At 43.1% G+C, this 13,471-nt stretch overlaps 1 protein-coding gene across 2 annotated transcripts in view; it reads right to left on the bottom strand.

Annotated features, from left to right (window-relative positions):
- Window positions 1-13,471, bottom strand: part of cdc40 (cell division cycle 40 homolog (S. cerevisiae)) — a 135,848-nt gene that overhangs the window by 101,071 nt on the left and 21,306 nt on the right. For both annotated transcript variants that reach the window (XM_080192903.1, XM_080192904.1), the window contains exon 3: window positions 9,639-9,768. In XM_080192903.1, coding sequence (XP_080049029.1) covers window positions 9,639-9,768 — 130 coding nt within the window. The remainder of the gene's footprint in view (window positions 1-9,638; window positions 9,769-13,471) is intronic.

Genomic DNA, 13,471 nt, shown 5'->3' with positions numbered 1-13,471 from the left:
TTTAGCTGTGGCTATACTTTTTAATGAGCGGACTTCATAATAAAATTAAGCTAACGTGTACAAAATGCATTGCAGCTCATCTTTATTTATGTATTCATATCTGAACAATTTATACTATTAACCCAAAGCTGTAAGGTCATGCATCCCATTTATTGAACAATATAAGTTTTAATGTAATAGATTACAATGACATTCTCTCTCGGTTTGCATACATGACTAGAATTCACGTGGGGAAGGAATCAGAGCTCAGTGCAAATTATTGATTGTATATGGAGAACACACAAAGTTCTAATAACCTCACTTATAGATACCAGACTCTGACCCCAATCAGTGATATGCTGACGCTTCCCTTATTTGTTATAAAAAGCTACTTCCTCCATCTAAAGACACTAAATGGTTACTTACTTACTCCATCTAAAGTCATTGAATATTAAATATCTACCTCTTCTGCCTACAGGAAAATCATTAATCAGTAACACTTCATCACAAAGCATTATATCTTTACATCCCTTTAGAAACAATCTAGATGTACTTCCCAGAGCCGTTTTCACCTACACTACCGTCAATCACATTGTTCAAAAATTTGCTTTACTGGTCTATGTTTCTGAATCACAATAAATCACTTCTTTAATATGGGAATCTGTTACATCATTATCTCTCCTTCTCTCCTTTTTAAAAGTTACCTTGAACGTATTTGCCCATTATCCTATCTAGAAATTTGTTCTCAACGGACATGTGGAATGTGTTGACCAAGCTCAGTTTTAAATATTCTTACATCATCATCTCTTCCTCTTTTGATTTAGATAATTGGCTTTTATTACCATCTCTACAAACTTGTTTCACTCCAGAATTATGGTTGGAATCATCATCCCAGCTCTTTAGAGGCAGCTTTGCAGAAAGGGTGGTGGGTCAGGACAGTGGCAAAAACACAATAGGATGGTTTTCTGATATAGTCTCACCTCTGGATAAGCCTTCAAGGCGTGAGCTGCATTTGGAATCTGCAAACTATTCATTGGAGGTGGACAGGCAATGAGCAACTTGCTAACATCATTGGGATTTTTCAGGGTCAGATGGTTCAAAGAGAACCTCTCAGTTCGAGGTTCTAAGGCCTTCGGAAACTAAATTAAATGCCTGATCCAGATAACTGTAAGGGGAAAATGGGTCAAGTCATAACCATGGGTATTCTTGTGGAGGGATTTCCCATTCACTGAGACCCCGTCAGTTCTGGGCCAGATTTTCTAAACTGACTTTGGAGCTTTTCTAATTTGAAACACTTCTTCAGCAGGGCTTGAGTCTCCCAGTGGGACTGCCGGCAAGCTTCCCAAGCCCCCATCAGTCTGTTATCCTTAATTAGAACATAGAACATTACAGCGCAGAACAGGCCCTTCGGCCCACGATGTTGCGCCGACCAGTTACAAAAACAATGACCCACTAGCCTATACCAATCCCTTTTCGTCCATAAACCTATCCAGAGATCTCTTAAACGCCCCCAAACTAGACGCATTTACAACTGCAGCAGGCAGTTGGATGGTGAATGTAGAGACCTGTTAACTGGCTACTGTTTTGAAGTTCACCACCACTGGCTTACCTCTGACACAAGCATGGTTGAGGCTTGGAAATGGTCCTAGTGGCCAAAATGTTTACATGCTGAAGATTTCACTCTTTTTGATTTCATTCTTCCTAAACTAATCAACATCTCAAGATCAATCTGAAACTGGCTTAGGACACAAAGTCCAGGGGTAGAAGTGACTGGAGGCTAGCGTCCAGTGGCGCATCACAAGGGTGGGGGGGGAGGGGGGGGAAGAGATGAAAAGCAAGTTTGCAGGTGAGACCAAGATTGCTAGGGTGGTAATAACGAAGAAGAAGGTTGTAGGTTACAGAAAGATATAGATGGATTGCTCAGATAGGCAGAGCGGTGGCAGATGGTATTTAACCCTGATTAGTGCGAGGTGATGCACTTTGGAAGTTGTAACAAGACAAAGGAATATTTAATGAATGGCAGGACACTAGGAAGCTCAGAGGAACAGATGGATCTTGAGTACCTATTCAGAGATCCCTGAAAGCGGCAAAGCAGGTGAATAGTTAAGAAGGCATATGGGATACTTGCTTTTATCAGTCGTGGCATAGCTTATAAAAGCAAGGAGGTAATGTTGGAACTGTATGGAAAGTAAAGTTTTTAAAAAAATTTTATTTCTTAATGTCACATGTAGGCTTACATTAACACTGCAATGAGGTTACTGTGAAAATCTCCTAGTCACCACATTCCAGCATCTGTTTGGGTACACTGAGGAAGAATTTAGCATGGCGAAAAAGAAACCAGCATGTCTTTCAGACTGTGGGAGGAAACTGGAGCACCTGGAGGAAAACCATGCAGGCAGTGACCCAATCCGTGAACTGAATCCAGATCCCTGGTGCGTACTGTGCACAGTTCTGGTCACCTCACCAAAGGGAGGATATGTTTGCACTAGAGAGGAGTACAGAGGAGATTCACCAGGATGTTGCCTGGGATGGAGCATTTGAACTATAAGAAGCAACTGGAAAGAGCAGGGAAGGCTGAGGGGGAACATGATTGAGGTGTATAAAATGATGAGGGATATAGACAGGGTGAGTGGTCAATCACAACAGGGCATAGAATTATAGAAACCCTACAATGCAGAAAGAGGCCATTTGGCCCATCGAGTCTGCATCAACCATAATCCCACCCAGGCCCTACCCCTATATTTCTACATATTTACCAGAAACCCCTCTAACCTATGCATCTCAGGACGCTAAGCGGCAATTTTAGCATGGCCAATCAACCTAACCCGCGCATCATAGTTTTAGAGGGAATTTGAGAAAAAAAATGTTTCACTCAGAGAGTGGTAGGAATCTGGAATGCACTGACCGGGAAGGTAGCGGAGGCCAGAAATCTTACAACCTTGAAAAGTATTTGGATGAGCACTTGAAACATCATAGCAGTCAAGGATATGGGATAAGTGCTGGAAAATGGGATTCGCACAACTTTAATGGTAGTTATTGTCAGTGTGACTCAATGGGCTGTAGGGCCTTTTCGTTGCTGTACGACTCTTACGACTCTGTCGCCTTCCTTCACAGAATTGTTAGGGTGCAGAAGGAGGCCATTCAGCCCATCATGTCTGCACCAGCTCTCCAAATGAGCATTATGACTTAGTGCCATTCTCCTGCCTTTTTCCTGTACCCCTATACATTGTTTCTATTCAAATAATCTAATACCCTCTTGTATGGCTCAATTGAACCTGCCTTCACTGCACTCAATGTATGAAAAAAAGTTCTGTCATTGCATTTGTTCCTGAGGAGCAGTATCCAGAGGCAGTGATTTTTGGGCGTGTGAAGAGGCAGCAAAAAAGGTACATTTTTCTGTTTATTTTGTTTAACTGTTTATTTCTAATTTAAGTCGCGAGTTTTTCGGCGGTTTTTTTAAAATTAGTTAGAAACCGGAAGTCGTCACTAGGACGCTTACCGGTAGTTGTAGTTTTTTTTTCTTGAGCCCCTAATCCTATAAATTAGCGCAGAGAGGATACCCGATCCTCTACACTGGTAGAGAATCCCACCCTCCCACCTCCTCTAACCTAAATTATAAGTGTGGGAAAGTTTTTTTTTGTTTTTTTTGGTTTTTTTTGCTGGTAATTGTTTCAGGGATGGCAGTTCAGGCAGTGTGCTGCATCTCCTGTGGGATGTATGTGGTGAGGGACTCCAGTAGTGTTTCAGGGGATTTTACTTGTAAGAAGTGTGTTAGATTGAAGCTTCTGGAGGAGCGTGTAAAGGAGCTGGAGGTGGAATTAGAGGAACTCCGCATAATTCGGGAGGCAGAGGTGGACATTGATAGGAGTTATAAGGAGATAGTCACTCCTAGAAATCAGTCTTGGGTCACTGCCAAGAGGAGGGGAAAGAAGCAAGTGGGGGGAAAATCCCCTGGGGCTGTTCCCCTCCAAAATAGGTTTTCGGTCCTGGAGGCTACAGTTGAGGAGGAATCAACTGGGGATAGCCAAAGGGAGCAGGTCTCTGGGGGTGAGCCTATTGTAAAAGCTCAGGTGGTTAGGGGATGCAAAAGATTGGGCCTCGTGATTGGGGACTCCACAGTCAAAGGGACGGATAGGAGAGTCGGTAGTAATGGTAGGGACTCAGGGCTGGTGTGTTGCCTACCAGGGGCTGGGGTCTGGGATGTATCTGAGAGGATATTCAAGACTCTTAGGGGAGAGGGAGATCAACCCCAAGTTATAATTCATGTGGGGATGCATGACATAGGGAGGCTAAGGGAAGGGGATATTAAGCAGAGATTCATGGAGTTGGGGTGGAAACTAAAGGCCAAGTCAGACAGAGTGGTTATCTCTGGACTCTTGCCTGTGCCACGGGATAGTTTAGAGAGGAATAGAGAGAGGGAAAGTTTGAACTTGTGGCTGAGGGGATGGTGCAGGAGGGAGGGGTTCAAGTACTTGAGCAATTGGGGCTCATTCTGGGGAAGGTGGGACCTCTATAAGAGTGATGGTTTACACCTGAACCAGAGGGGAACAAATATCCTGGGGGGTAAATTTGTGAAGGCTATGCGGGGTGGTTTAAACTGATTCAGAGGGGGGGTGGGATCCTGAGTAGAGGGGGTGAAAGTGAGGGGGGCATAGATGGGGACTGCAATGCACGGCATTGTGGGGGTGGGGCGGAGCAGGGTTTGAAATGCGTATACTTTAATGCGAGGAGTATTCACAATAAAGTGGATGAACTTGCAGCGTGGATCAGTACCTGGGACTTTGATGTTGTGGCCATTTCAGAGACATGGATAGAGCAGGGTCAGGAATGGATGTTGCAGGTCCCGGGGTACAAATGCTTTAGTCGGAGTAGAGAAGGAGGTAGAAGGGGGGGTGGGGTAGCATTATTGGTCAAGGACTGTATCACAGTGTCAGAGAGGAAGTTTGATGAGGACTTGTCTGTTGAGGTAGTATGGGCGGAGATTAGAAATAGGAGAGGAGAGGTCACCCTGCTGGGAGTCTTTTATAGACCTCCAAAAAGTTCTAGAGAGGTTGAGGAAAGGATTGCGGAGACGATCCTGGTTAGGAGTGAAAGTAATAGGGTAATTGTTATGGGGGACTTTAACTTTACTAATATTGATTGGAATTGCTATAGCTCTAGCTCGTTAGAGGGGTCAGTTTTTGTTCAAAGTGTGCAGGAAGGTTTTTTGACTCAGTATGTTGATAGGTCAACTAGAGGTGAGGCTATATTGGATTTGGTGCTGGGTAATGAGCCAGACCAGGTGCTAGACTTGGAAGTTGGTGTGCATTTTGGTGATAGTGACCACAATTCGGTTACGTTCACCTTAGTGATGGAAAGGGATAGGCATGAACCTCAGGTCAGTAGTTTTAGCTGCGGGAAGGGTAATTATGAGGCTATTAGGAGAGAATTAGGAAGCATAGGTTGGACTAGGAGATTACAGGGACTGGGAACGTCCGAAATGTGGAATTTTTTCAAGGAACAGCTACTGCGGGTCTGCAATAGGTATGTCCCTGTCAGGCAAGGAGGATTTGGTAAGGCTAGGGAACCGTGGTGTACTAAAAAAGTTGATCCGTTGGTTAGGAAGAAAAAGGAGGCTTATGATCGGATGAGGCTTGAGGGCTCAGGTAGTGCATTAGAAAGCTTTAGATTGGCTAGGAGGGAGTTGAAGAGGGGGTTAAGAAGGGCTAAAAGAGGACATGAGATGACTTTGGCTGATAGGATTAAGGAGAATCCTAAGGCGTTCTATAGATATGTCAAGAACAGAAGGTTGGTTAGGGCAAGATTAGGGCCAGTTATAGACAGTAGAGGAAAGTTGTGTGTGGAACCAAAAGAGATTGGAGAGGCATTGAACCAATATTTCTCTTCGGTGTTCACGCAGGGGGACATGAATGTAGCTGTGGAGGACACTGGGGTGCAGGGGTGTAAAATAGAAAGTATTGCAGTTGAAACCAGGGATGTGCTGGATATTCTAGAGGGCTTGAAAATAGATAAGTCCCCTGGTCCGGATGGGATTTACCCTAGGATTCTCTGGGAGGCTAGAGAGGTGATTGCAGAGCCTCTGGCTCTGATCTTCAGGTCATCGTTGGTCTCTGGTATAGTACCGGAAGATTGGAGGACAGCGAATGTTGTCCCATTGTTTAAGAAGGGGAACAGAGACTTCCCCGGGAATTACAGACCGGTGAGTCTTACTTCTGTTGTGGGCAAGGTTTTAGAAAGAATTATTAGGGATAGGATTTATAGTTATTTGGAGAGTAATGAATTGATTAGAGACAGTCAGCATGGTTTTGTAGCAGGTAGGTCGTGCCTTACTAACCTTATTGAGTTCTTTGAGAAAGTGACCAAAGAGGTGGATAGGGGTAAGGCAGTTGACGTGGTATATATGGATTTTAGTAAGGCGTTTGATAAGGTTCACCATGGTGGGCTTCTGCAGAAAATGCAGATGTATGGGATTGGGGGTAATCTAGGTACTTGGATCAGGAATTGGCTGGCAGATAGGAGACAGAGGGTGATGGTTGATGGTGAATATTCGTCATGGAGTTCGGTTATGAGCGGTGTGCCTCAGGGATCTGTTTTGGGGCCACTGCTGTTTGTAATTTTTATTAATGATCTGGATGAGGGTATAGTTGGGTGGATTAGTAAGTTTGCTGATGACACCAACGTCGGTGGTGTGGTAGATTGTGAGGAAGGGTGTCATAGTTTGCAGGGTGACTTAGACAGGTTGCAGAGCTGAGCCGCGAGGTGGCGGATGGAGTTTAATGCGGAGAAGCGTGAGGTAATTCATTTCGGTAGGAGTAACAGATGTGTTCAGTATAGGGCTAACGGGAGGACTTTGAATAGTGTGGAGGAGCAGAGGGATCTAGGTGTATGTGTACATAGATCCCTGAAAGTTGGGAATCAAGTAGATAAGGTAGTTAAGAAGGCATACGGTGTCTTGGCGTTTATTGGTAGGGGGATTGAATTTAGGAGTCGCAGCGTCATGTTGCAACTGTACACAACTCTGGTGCGGCCGCACTTGGAGTACTGTGTGCAGTTCTGGTCCCCACATTACAGGAAGGACGTGGAGGCTTTGGAGAGGGTGCAGAGGAGGTTTACCAGGATGTTGCCTGGTATGGAGGGGAGGTCATATGAGGAGAGACTGAGGGATTTGGGGTTGTTTTCGCTGGAAAGAAGGAGGCTAAGAGGGGATCTTATTGAAACATATAAGATGATTAGAGGTTTAGATAGGGTGGATAGTGATAGCCTTTTTCCTCGGATGGAGAATGCTAGCACGAGGGGGCATGGCTTTAAATTAAGGGGTGGTAGTTATAGGACGGATGTCAGGGGTAGGTTCTTTACCCAGAGGGTGGTGAGGGATTGGAATGCCCTGCCTGCTGCGGTTGTAAATGCGCCTAGTTTGGGGGCGTTTAAGAGATTTGTGGATAGGTTTATGGACGAAAAGGGATTGGTTTAGATTAGTGGGTGAGTGTTTTCTTTTAAAAAAACTGGTCGGCGCAACATCGCGGGCTGAAGGGCCTGTTCTGCGCTGTAATGTTCTATGTTTGCTTCTTTTGCAAATCACTTTAAATCTGTGCCCTCCTGTTTTCAATCCTTTTCTGAGTAGGAATAGTTTCTCCTTATCAGCCCTTTCAGGATTTTGAACATCTCTATCAAATCTCCCCTCAGCCTTCTCGTCTCCAATGAGGACAGTTCCAACTTCTCCAATCTATCTTCATGACTAAAGTTCCTCATCCCTGGAACCAATCTTGTAAACCTCTTCTGCTCTCTCTCTCATGTTTCACATTCTTCCTGAAATGTGGCATCCAGAACTGTACACAGTACTCCAAATGAAGTCAAATGAGTGTCTTATAAATGCTCAGTATAAACTCCTTGCTTCTTTACTCTATGCCGCTATTAATAAAGCCCAGGATAATGTATGTTTTATTAGCTGCTCTCTTCATCTGTCCTGCTACCATTAATGACTTATATACATTTACACCTAGGTCCCTCTACTGCTGCACATCCTTTATTTTATACTGTTTCTCTATATTCTTCCAACCAAAATGAATGCCTCACACTTCTCCATATTGAACTTAATTTGCCACCTCCTGCCTAATTCACTAACGTGTCCATGTTATTTTGAGATTCGACACTATCCTCCTCAGTTTACAATGCTTCCAAGTTTTGTATCATCTGCAAACTTTGAATTGGTCCCAGGCAGATCAAAATCTATATACATCTTTGAGTATTCTTCATGCTTTTCAGATACATATTTAGAATTTAACAAAAGTGCTAACCAGAAATCACAATTATTGTATTAGGTGCAATAAACTGGTCTTCCTAGATGTCACCCACTGATCACAGGAGACTTCTAGTGAGCTGGCAGACCTGGCTAATCGTCCAGCCTGGCTAATCCCAATCTCAGCTCATTTGCTGCTTAAGGCCTCACTTGCACCTTTTGCATTTCTAGATTTGACTATTCTAATGCACTTCTGGCCAGCTCCTAGGCTCATCCCTCATAAACTTCAGCTGATCCAAAATTGAGATGCCCATGTATTTACCTGCACTAAGTTCTATTTGCTTATCATCCCTGTCCTTGCAGATTTTCACTGGCTCTCAGTTAAGCAAAATTTTCATATCTAAATTATTATCCTGGTCTTCAAATCCCTTCCTGGCCTCATCCTTTCCTTTCTCTGAAAACTATTCCAGCCCTAAGCCCTCTGAGATATCTGCCCAGGTGTAAAGGACCAACCTGTACATCTAACTGTCTTTCTTTCCTCCTACCGCTTTGACCAAACATTTGGTCATCTGCCCTAATATCTCTTGTTACTTGGATCAAATTTTGTTTGATAGTGCTCCTTGAAGCACCTCGAGTCATTTTACTTCACTAAATTACATAAAAGCAATTTGCTGACGTTGCTAACAGAATGTATTTGCGTTCTGCAACAGAACGATACAGAAAGTGTAATTTACAGCATGCACGCATTGGTATTGCATCAGCTTACCTAAATCCGGCCTAATTCACGCAAGGAACAAGAATCATCCAAACTTATCAATGTTTTCATGTACAATAAATTAACAGTAAAGATTTCCATTTTTAAAATATCTTATAATTTTAAATACTCTGGCTGGAAGTTTATTGTCCTGCCCGCCACAGGAATTGGGTTAGGTGAGGGGTGGACAATGAGAAGATTTGTTGACCTTGGCAGGATTTTATGGTTTTGGGGCAAGGGTGGGATTTTATTATCTCCCTAAGTGAACAAAAGTAGCCAAACAGATTTGACAGAATTAGGACCCAGCTACTTGTGGACCAGAACCCAATAACTAAAACCACAATATAGACCAGAATATTCTCTTCTCATCAAAATCATTTCCTCTTCCCACCATCCCAATGTCTAATGAGACTATGTCCAACAAGCCATAGCAGAAGCATTCCTGCACGCCATAGCAGAAGCAAAAAGATGTATAATTAAGAAGAATTTATTTGAATTAATCAAGATCACCCATAGATAGCCATTGTTTTCCCTCATGGATCAACTTTATACATGCAGTGCAAACAAGATTGCACAACAAACAAGCATACATTTCACAGGCAGCCTGTTCTAAACTGTATCAACGAAAACAGCTTGATGAAATTTAAAAAAAAATACATTGAGGCTTACCATAGGTATGGAAGGTTCTTCTCTGTTGCTCAAACATGAAGTCATTGATATGGGCAGGTTCAGTATATCCAGACAGCATATTTCTAGGGGCAGCCATCTGCTGCGTCCTGAAAGGGTTCACTGGACCAAACTGAAAAAGATAATATGTCCACTTGGTTAATTTATCAGATTCAAATTCAATGTTATGGAATCTCAGTCACAAAGCACAACACATTGTTCAGTTTGAAAGTATATAGCAGAGATTTAATGACGGCACTAAAATATTTAAGTTGAAATATGAAATTAACAAGAAATGCTAAATTAAGTCAAGGTAGCCAACTGGGTAAAAATTGTCCCTTTTATTAGGAAATAAAGTCGGAGACTGTTTTACACAAGAAATTACATTCAAAAAACATGTCCCAATAGGGATTTTCAGATGTGGTATTATTTAAATGAACTAATCATCTATCTGTAGCTGCAGAAATAATTTAGAAACATTGGTACTAAATAATTTGAAGTCTAGTTACAAAAGTGGACTAAATAACATAACATTAAGGTAATATTAGCAATGACGCGATAAGAAGAATTTTATCTTTGGTGGATAAATCCCCAGGACCGGACATAGTATTCCCATGGACCTTGAGGGAGGCTAGTATTGAACTTGCAGGGGCCCTGGCAGAGATATTTAAAATGTCAGTATTCACGGGGGAGGTGCCGGATGATTGGAGGGTGGCTCATGTTGTTCCGTTGTTTAAAAAAGGTTCCAAAAGAAATCTGGGAAATTATAGGCCAATAAGTTTGATGTCAGTGGTGGGCAAGTTATTGGGAGGTGTGATAAGGGATAGGATCTACAAATACCTGGATAGACAGGGACTTATTAGGGAGAGTCAACATGGCTTTGTGCATGGTAGGTCACATTTGACCAATCTATTAGAGTTTTTTGAGGTGGTTACCAGGAAAGTGGATGAAGGGAAGGCAGTGGATGTTGACTACCTGGATTTCAGCAAGGCCTTTGATAAGGTCCCTCATGGGAGGTTAGTTAGAAAGGTTCAGTCGCTAGGTATACATGGGGAGGTAGTAAACTGGATTAGACACTGGCTCAATGGAAGAAGCCAGAGAGTCGTTGTGGAGGATTGCTTCTCTGAGTGGAGGCCTGTGACTAGTGGAGTGCCGGATCGGTGTTGGGTCCATTGTTGTTTGTCATCTATATCAATGATCTGGATCATAATGTAGTAAATTGGATCAACAAATTTGTCGATGTTACAAAGATTGGAGGTGTAGTGGACAGTAAGGAAGGGTTTCAAAGCTTGCAGAGGGACTTGAACCAACTAGAAAAATGGGCTGAAAAATAGCAAATGGAATTTAACGCAGACAAGTGTGAGGTATTGTACTTTGGAAGGACAAATCAAAGTAGAACGTACAGGGTAAGTGGTAGGCCTCTGAAGAGTGCAGTTGAACAGAGGGACCTGGGAATACAGGTACAGAATTCCCTAAAAGTGGCATCACAGGTGGATAGGGTCGTGAAGAGTGCTTTTAGTACATTGGCCTTTATAAATCGGAGTATTGAGTATAAAAGGTGGAGTGTTGTGGTAAGGTTGTATAAGGCATTGGTGAGGCTGAATTTAGAGTATTGTGTACAGTTTTGGTCACCTAGTTACAGGAAGGATATTAATAAGGTTGAAGGAGTACAGAGAAGGTTCACAAGGATGTTGCCGGGACTTGAGAAGTTGAGTTACAGAGAGAGATTGAATAGGTTAGGACTTTATTCCTTGGAGCTTAGAAGGATGAGGGGAGATTTGATAGAGGTGTATAAGATTTTGATGGGTATAGATAGAGAGTGAATGCAAGCAGGCTTTTTCCACTGAGGCTAGAGGAGAAAAAAACCAGAGGGCATGGGTTAAGGGTGAAGGGGGAAAAGTTTAAAGGGAAAATTAGGGGGGGGCTTCTTCATGCAGAGTGGTGGGAGTGTGGAATGAGCTGCCGGATAAAGTGGTAAATGTTGGGTCACTTTTAACATTTAAGAAAAACTTGGATGGGTTCATGGATGAGAGGGGTGTGGAGGGATATGGTCCAAGTGGAGGTCAGTGGGACTAGGCAAAAAGTGGTTCGGCACAGACAAGAAGGGCCAAAAGGCCTGTTTCTGAGCTGTAATTTTCTATGGTTCTAACTGTCATCAAGATAACAATAGCACAGATAGAAACAAATTTCTGAGGAAAGCAAATGATAAGTTGGCCTTTATTGTGAGGGAATTGGTGTACAAGCATAAGAAGGCTTTGTTGCACTTATACAGATTTTGATGTATACTGTGTACATCTTTGGTTTCTGTATCCAAGTTTACAGTGCAACAGAGATTCACTAGACTCCTGGGATCAGAGGATTGTCCTGTGAAGAGCGAGTGAGTAGAATGGGACAATAATCTCTAGTTCAGAAAACCATGATGTGATATTATTGAAATGAGAAAGATTCAAGAGGATGGGACAAGGTAGATGTTGACAGGCTGATTCTCCTGGCTGCCGAGCCTAGAACAACAATCAGGATAAGGTGACGGAAATTTTGGTCAGAGGCAGAGAAAAAAAAGTCTTCAATCATTGGGTTGTGAATCTTTGAAATTCTCTACCCTTGAGAGCTGTGGATGTTCAGTCATTAATTGTATTCAATGTAGAGGGTGAAAGATTTTTGCATTCTGAAGGGAATCAAGTGGCATGGAATTTGGGCAGGAAAGTGGAGGCCAAGGGTCAGTCCATAGAACTATAGAACCCTACAGCACAGAAAGAGGCCCTTCGGCTCATCAAGTTGGCACCGACCACGGCCCTACCCCCATATCCCTACATATTTTACCCACTAAACGCCGCACCTGCGCAAAGATATTTTGGCCTTGGAGGGAGTGCAGAGGAGGTTTACTAGGCTGATACCGGAGTTGAGGGGGTTGAGCTATGAGGAGAGGCTGAATAAACTGGGCTTGCACTCGTTAGAGTTTAGAAGAATGAGAGGAGATCTCATTGAGACGTATAAGATGATGAATGGGATGGATAGGATAGAGGTGGAAAGACTCTTCCCGCTCAAAAAAGACAATAGGACTAGGGGGCACAGCCTCAAGATAAAAGGGGGGCGGTTTAGAACGGAGTTGAGGAGGAACTTCTTCACTCAAAGGGTGGTGAATCTCTGGAATTCTCTGCCCGTTGAAGTGGTGGAGGCTGCCTCGCTAAATATTTTTAAGACGTGGGTTGATGGGTTTTTGATAGGAGAGGGGATTAAGGGTTATGGGGAGATGGCGGGAAAGTGGAACTGAGCAGCGACAGATCAGCCATGATCTTATTGAATGGCGGGGCAGGCTCGAAGGGCTGGATGGCCTACTCCTGCTCCTATTTCTTGTGTTCTTATTTATCCCTCTAACCTACTCATCCCAGACACTAAGGGGCAATTTTAACATGGCCAATCAACCTAACCCGCACATCTTTGGACTGTGGGAGGAAACCGGAGCACTCGGAGGAAACCCACGCAGGCATGAAGAGAATGTGCAAACTCCACTCAGACAGTGACCCGAGCCGGGGATTGAACCCAGGTCCCTGGAGCTGTGAAGCAGCAGCAGTGCTAATCACTGTGCTACCGTGCCGCCCATTAAATTAAAGTCATTAAATTAAATGACAGAACAAGCTCAAGGGGCAATATGGCATACCCGTCTATCTTCTTTAGTTCTTATGAGGAAAGAAATAAGTTCATCAAAAATAATCATCATGGAAAATAGTCCAAAAATATAATGTTTTGCTACATCAAGTTATTATAAATTGGTGGAAAGGATATTTTACATCAATTAAGTTCTTCATGTATCTTTCAAATATATATATAGGAATTAA

Source organism: Carcharhinus amblyrhynchos, chromosome 7 (genome assembly GCF_965287045.1).
Source record: "Carcharhinus amblyrhynchos chromosome 7, sCarAmb.v2.hapA, whole genome shotgun sequence".
Lineage (NCBI taxonomy): Eukaryota > Metazoa > Chordata > Chondrichthyes > Carcharhiniformes > Carcharhinidae > Carcharhinus > Carcharhinus amblyrhynchos.
This window is presented reverse-complemented; position numbering and strand designations above follow the sequence as displayed.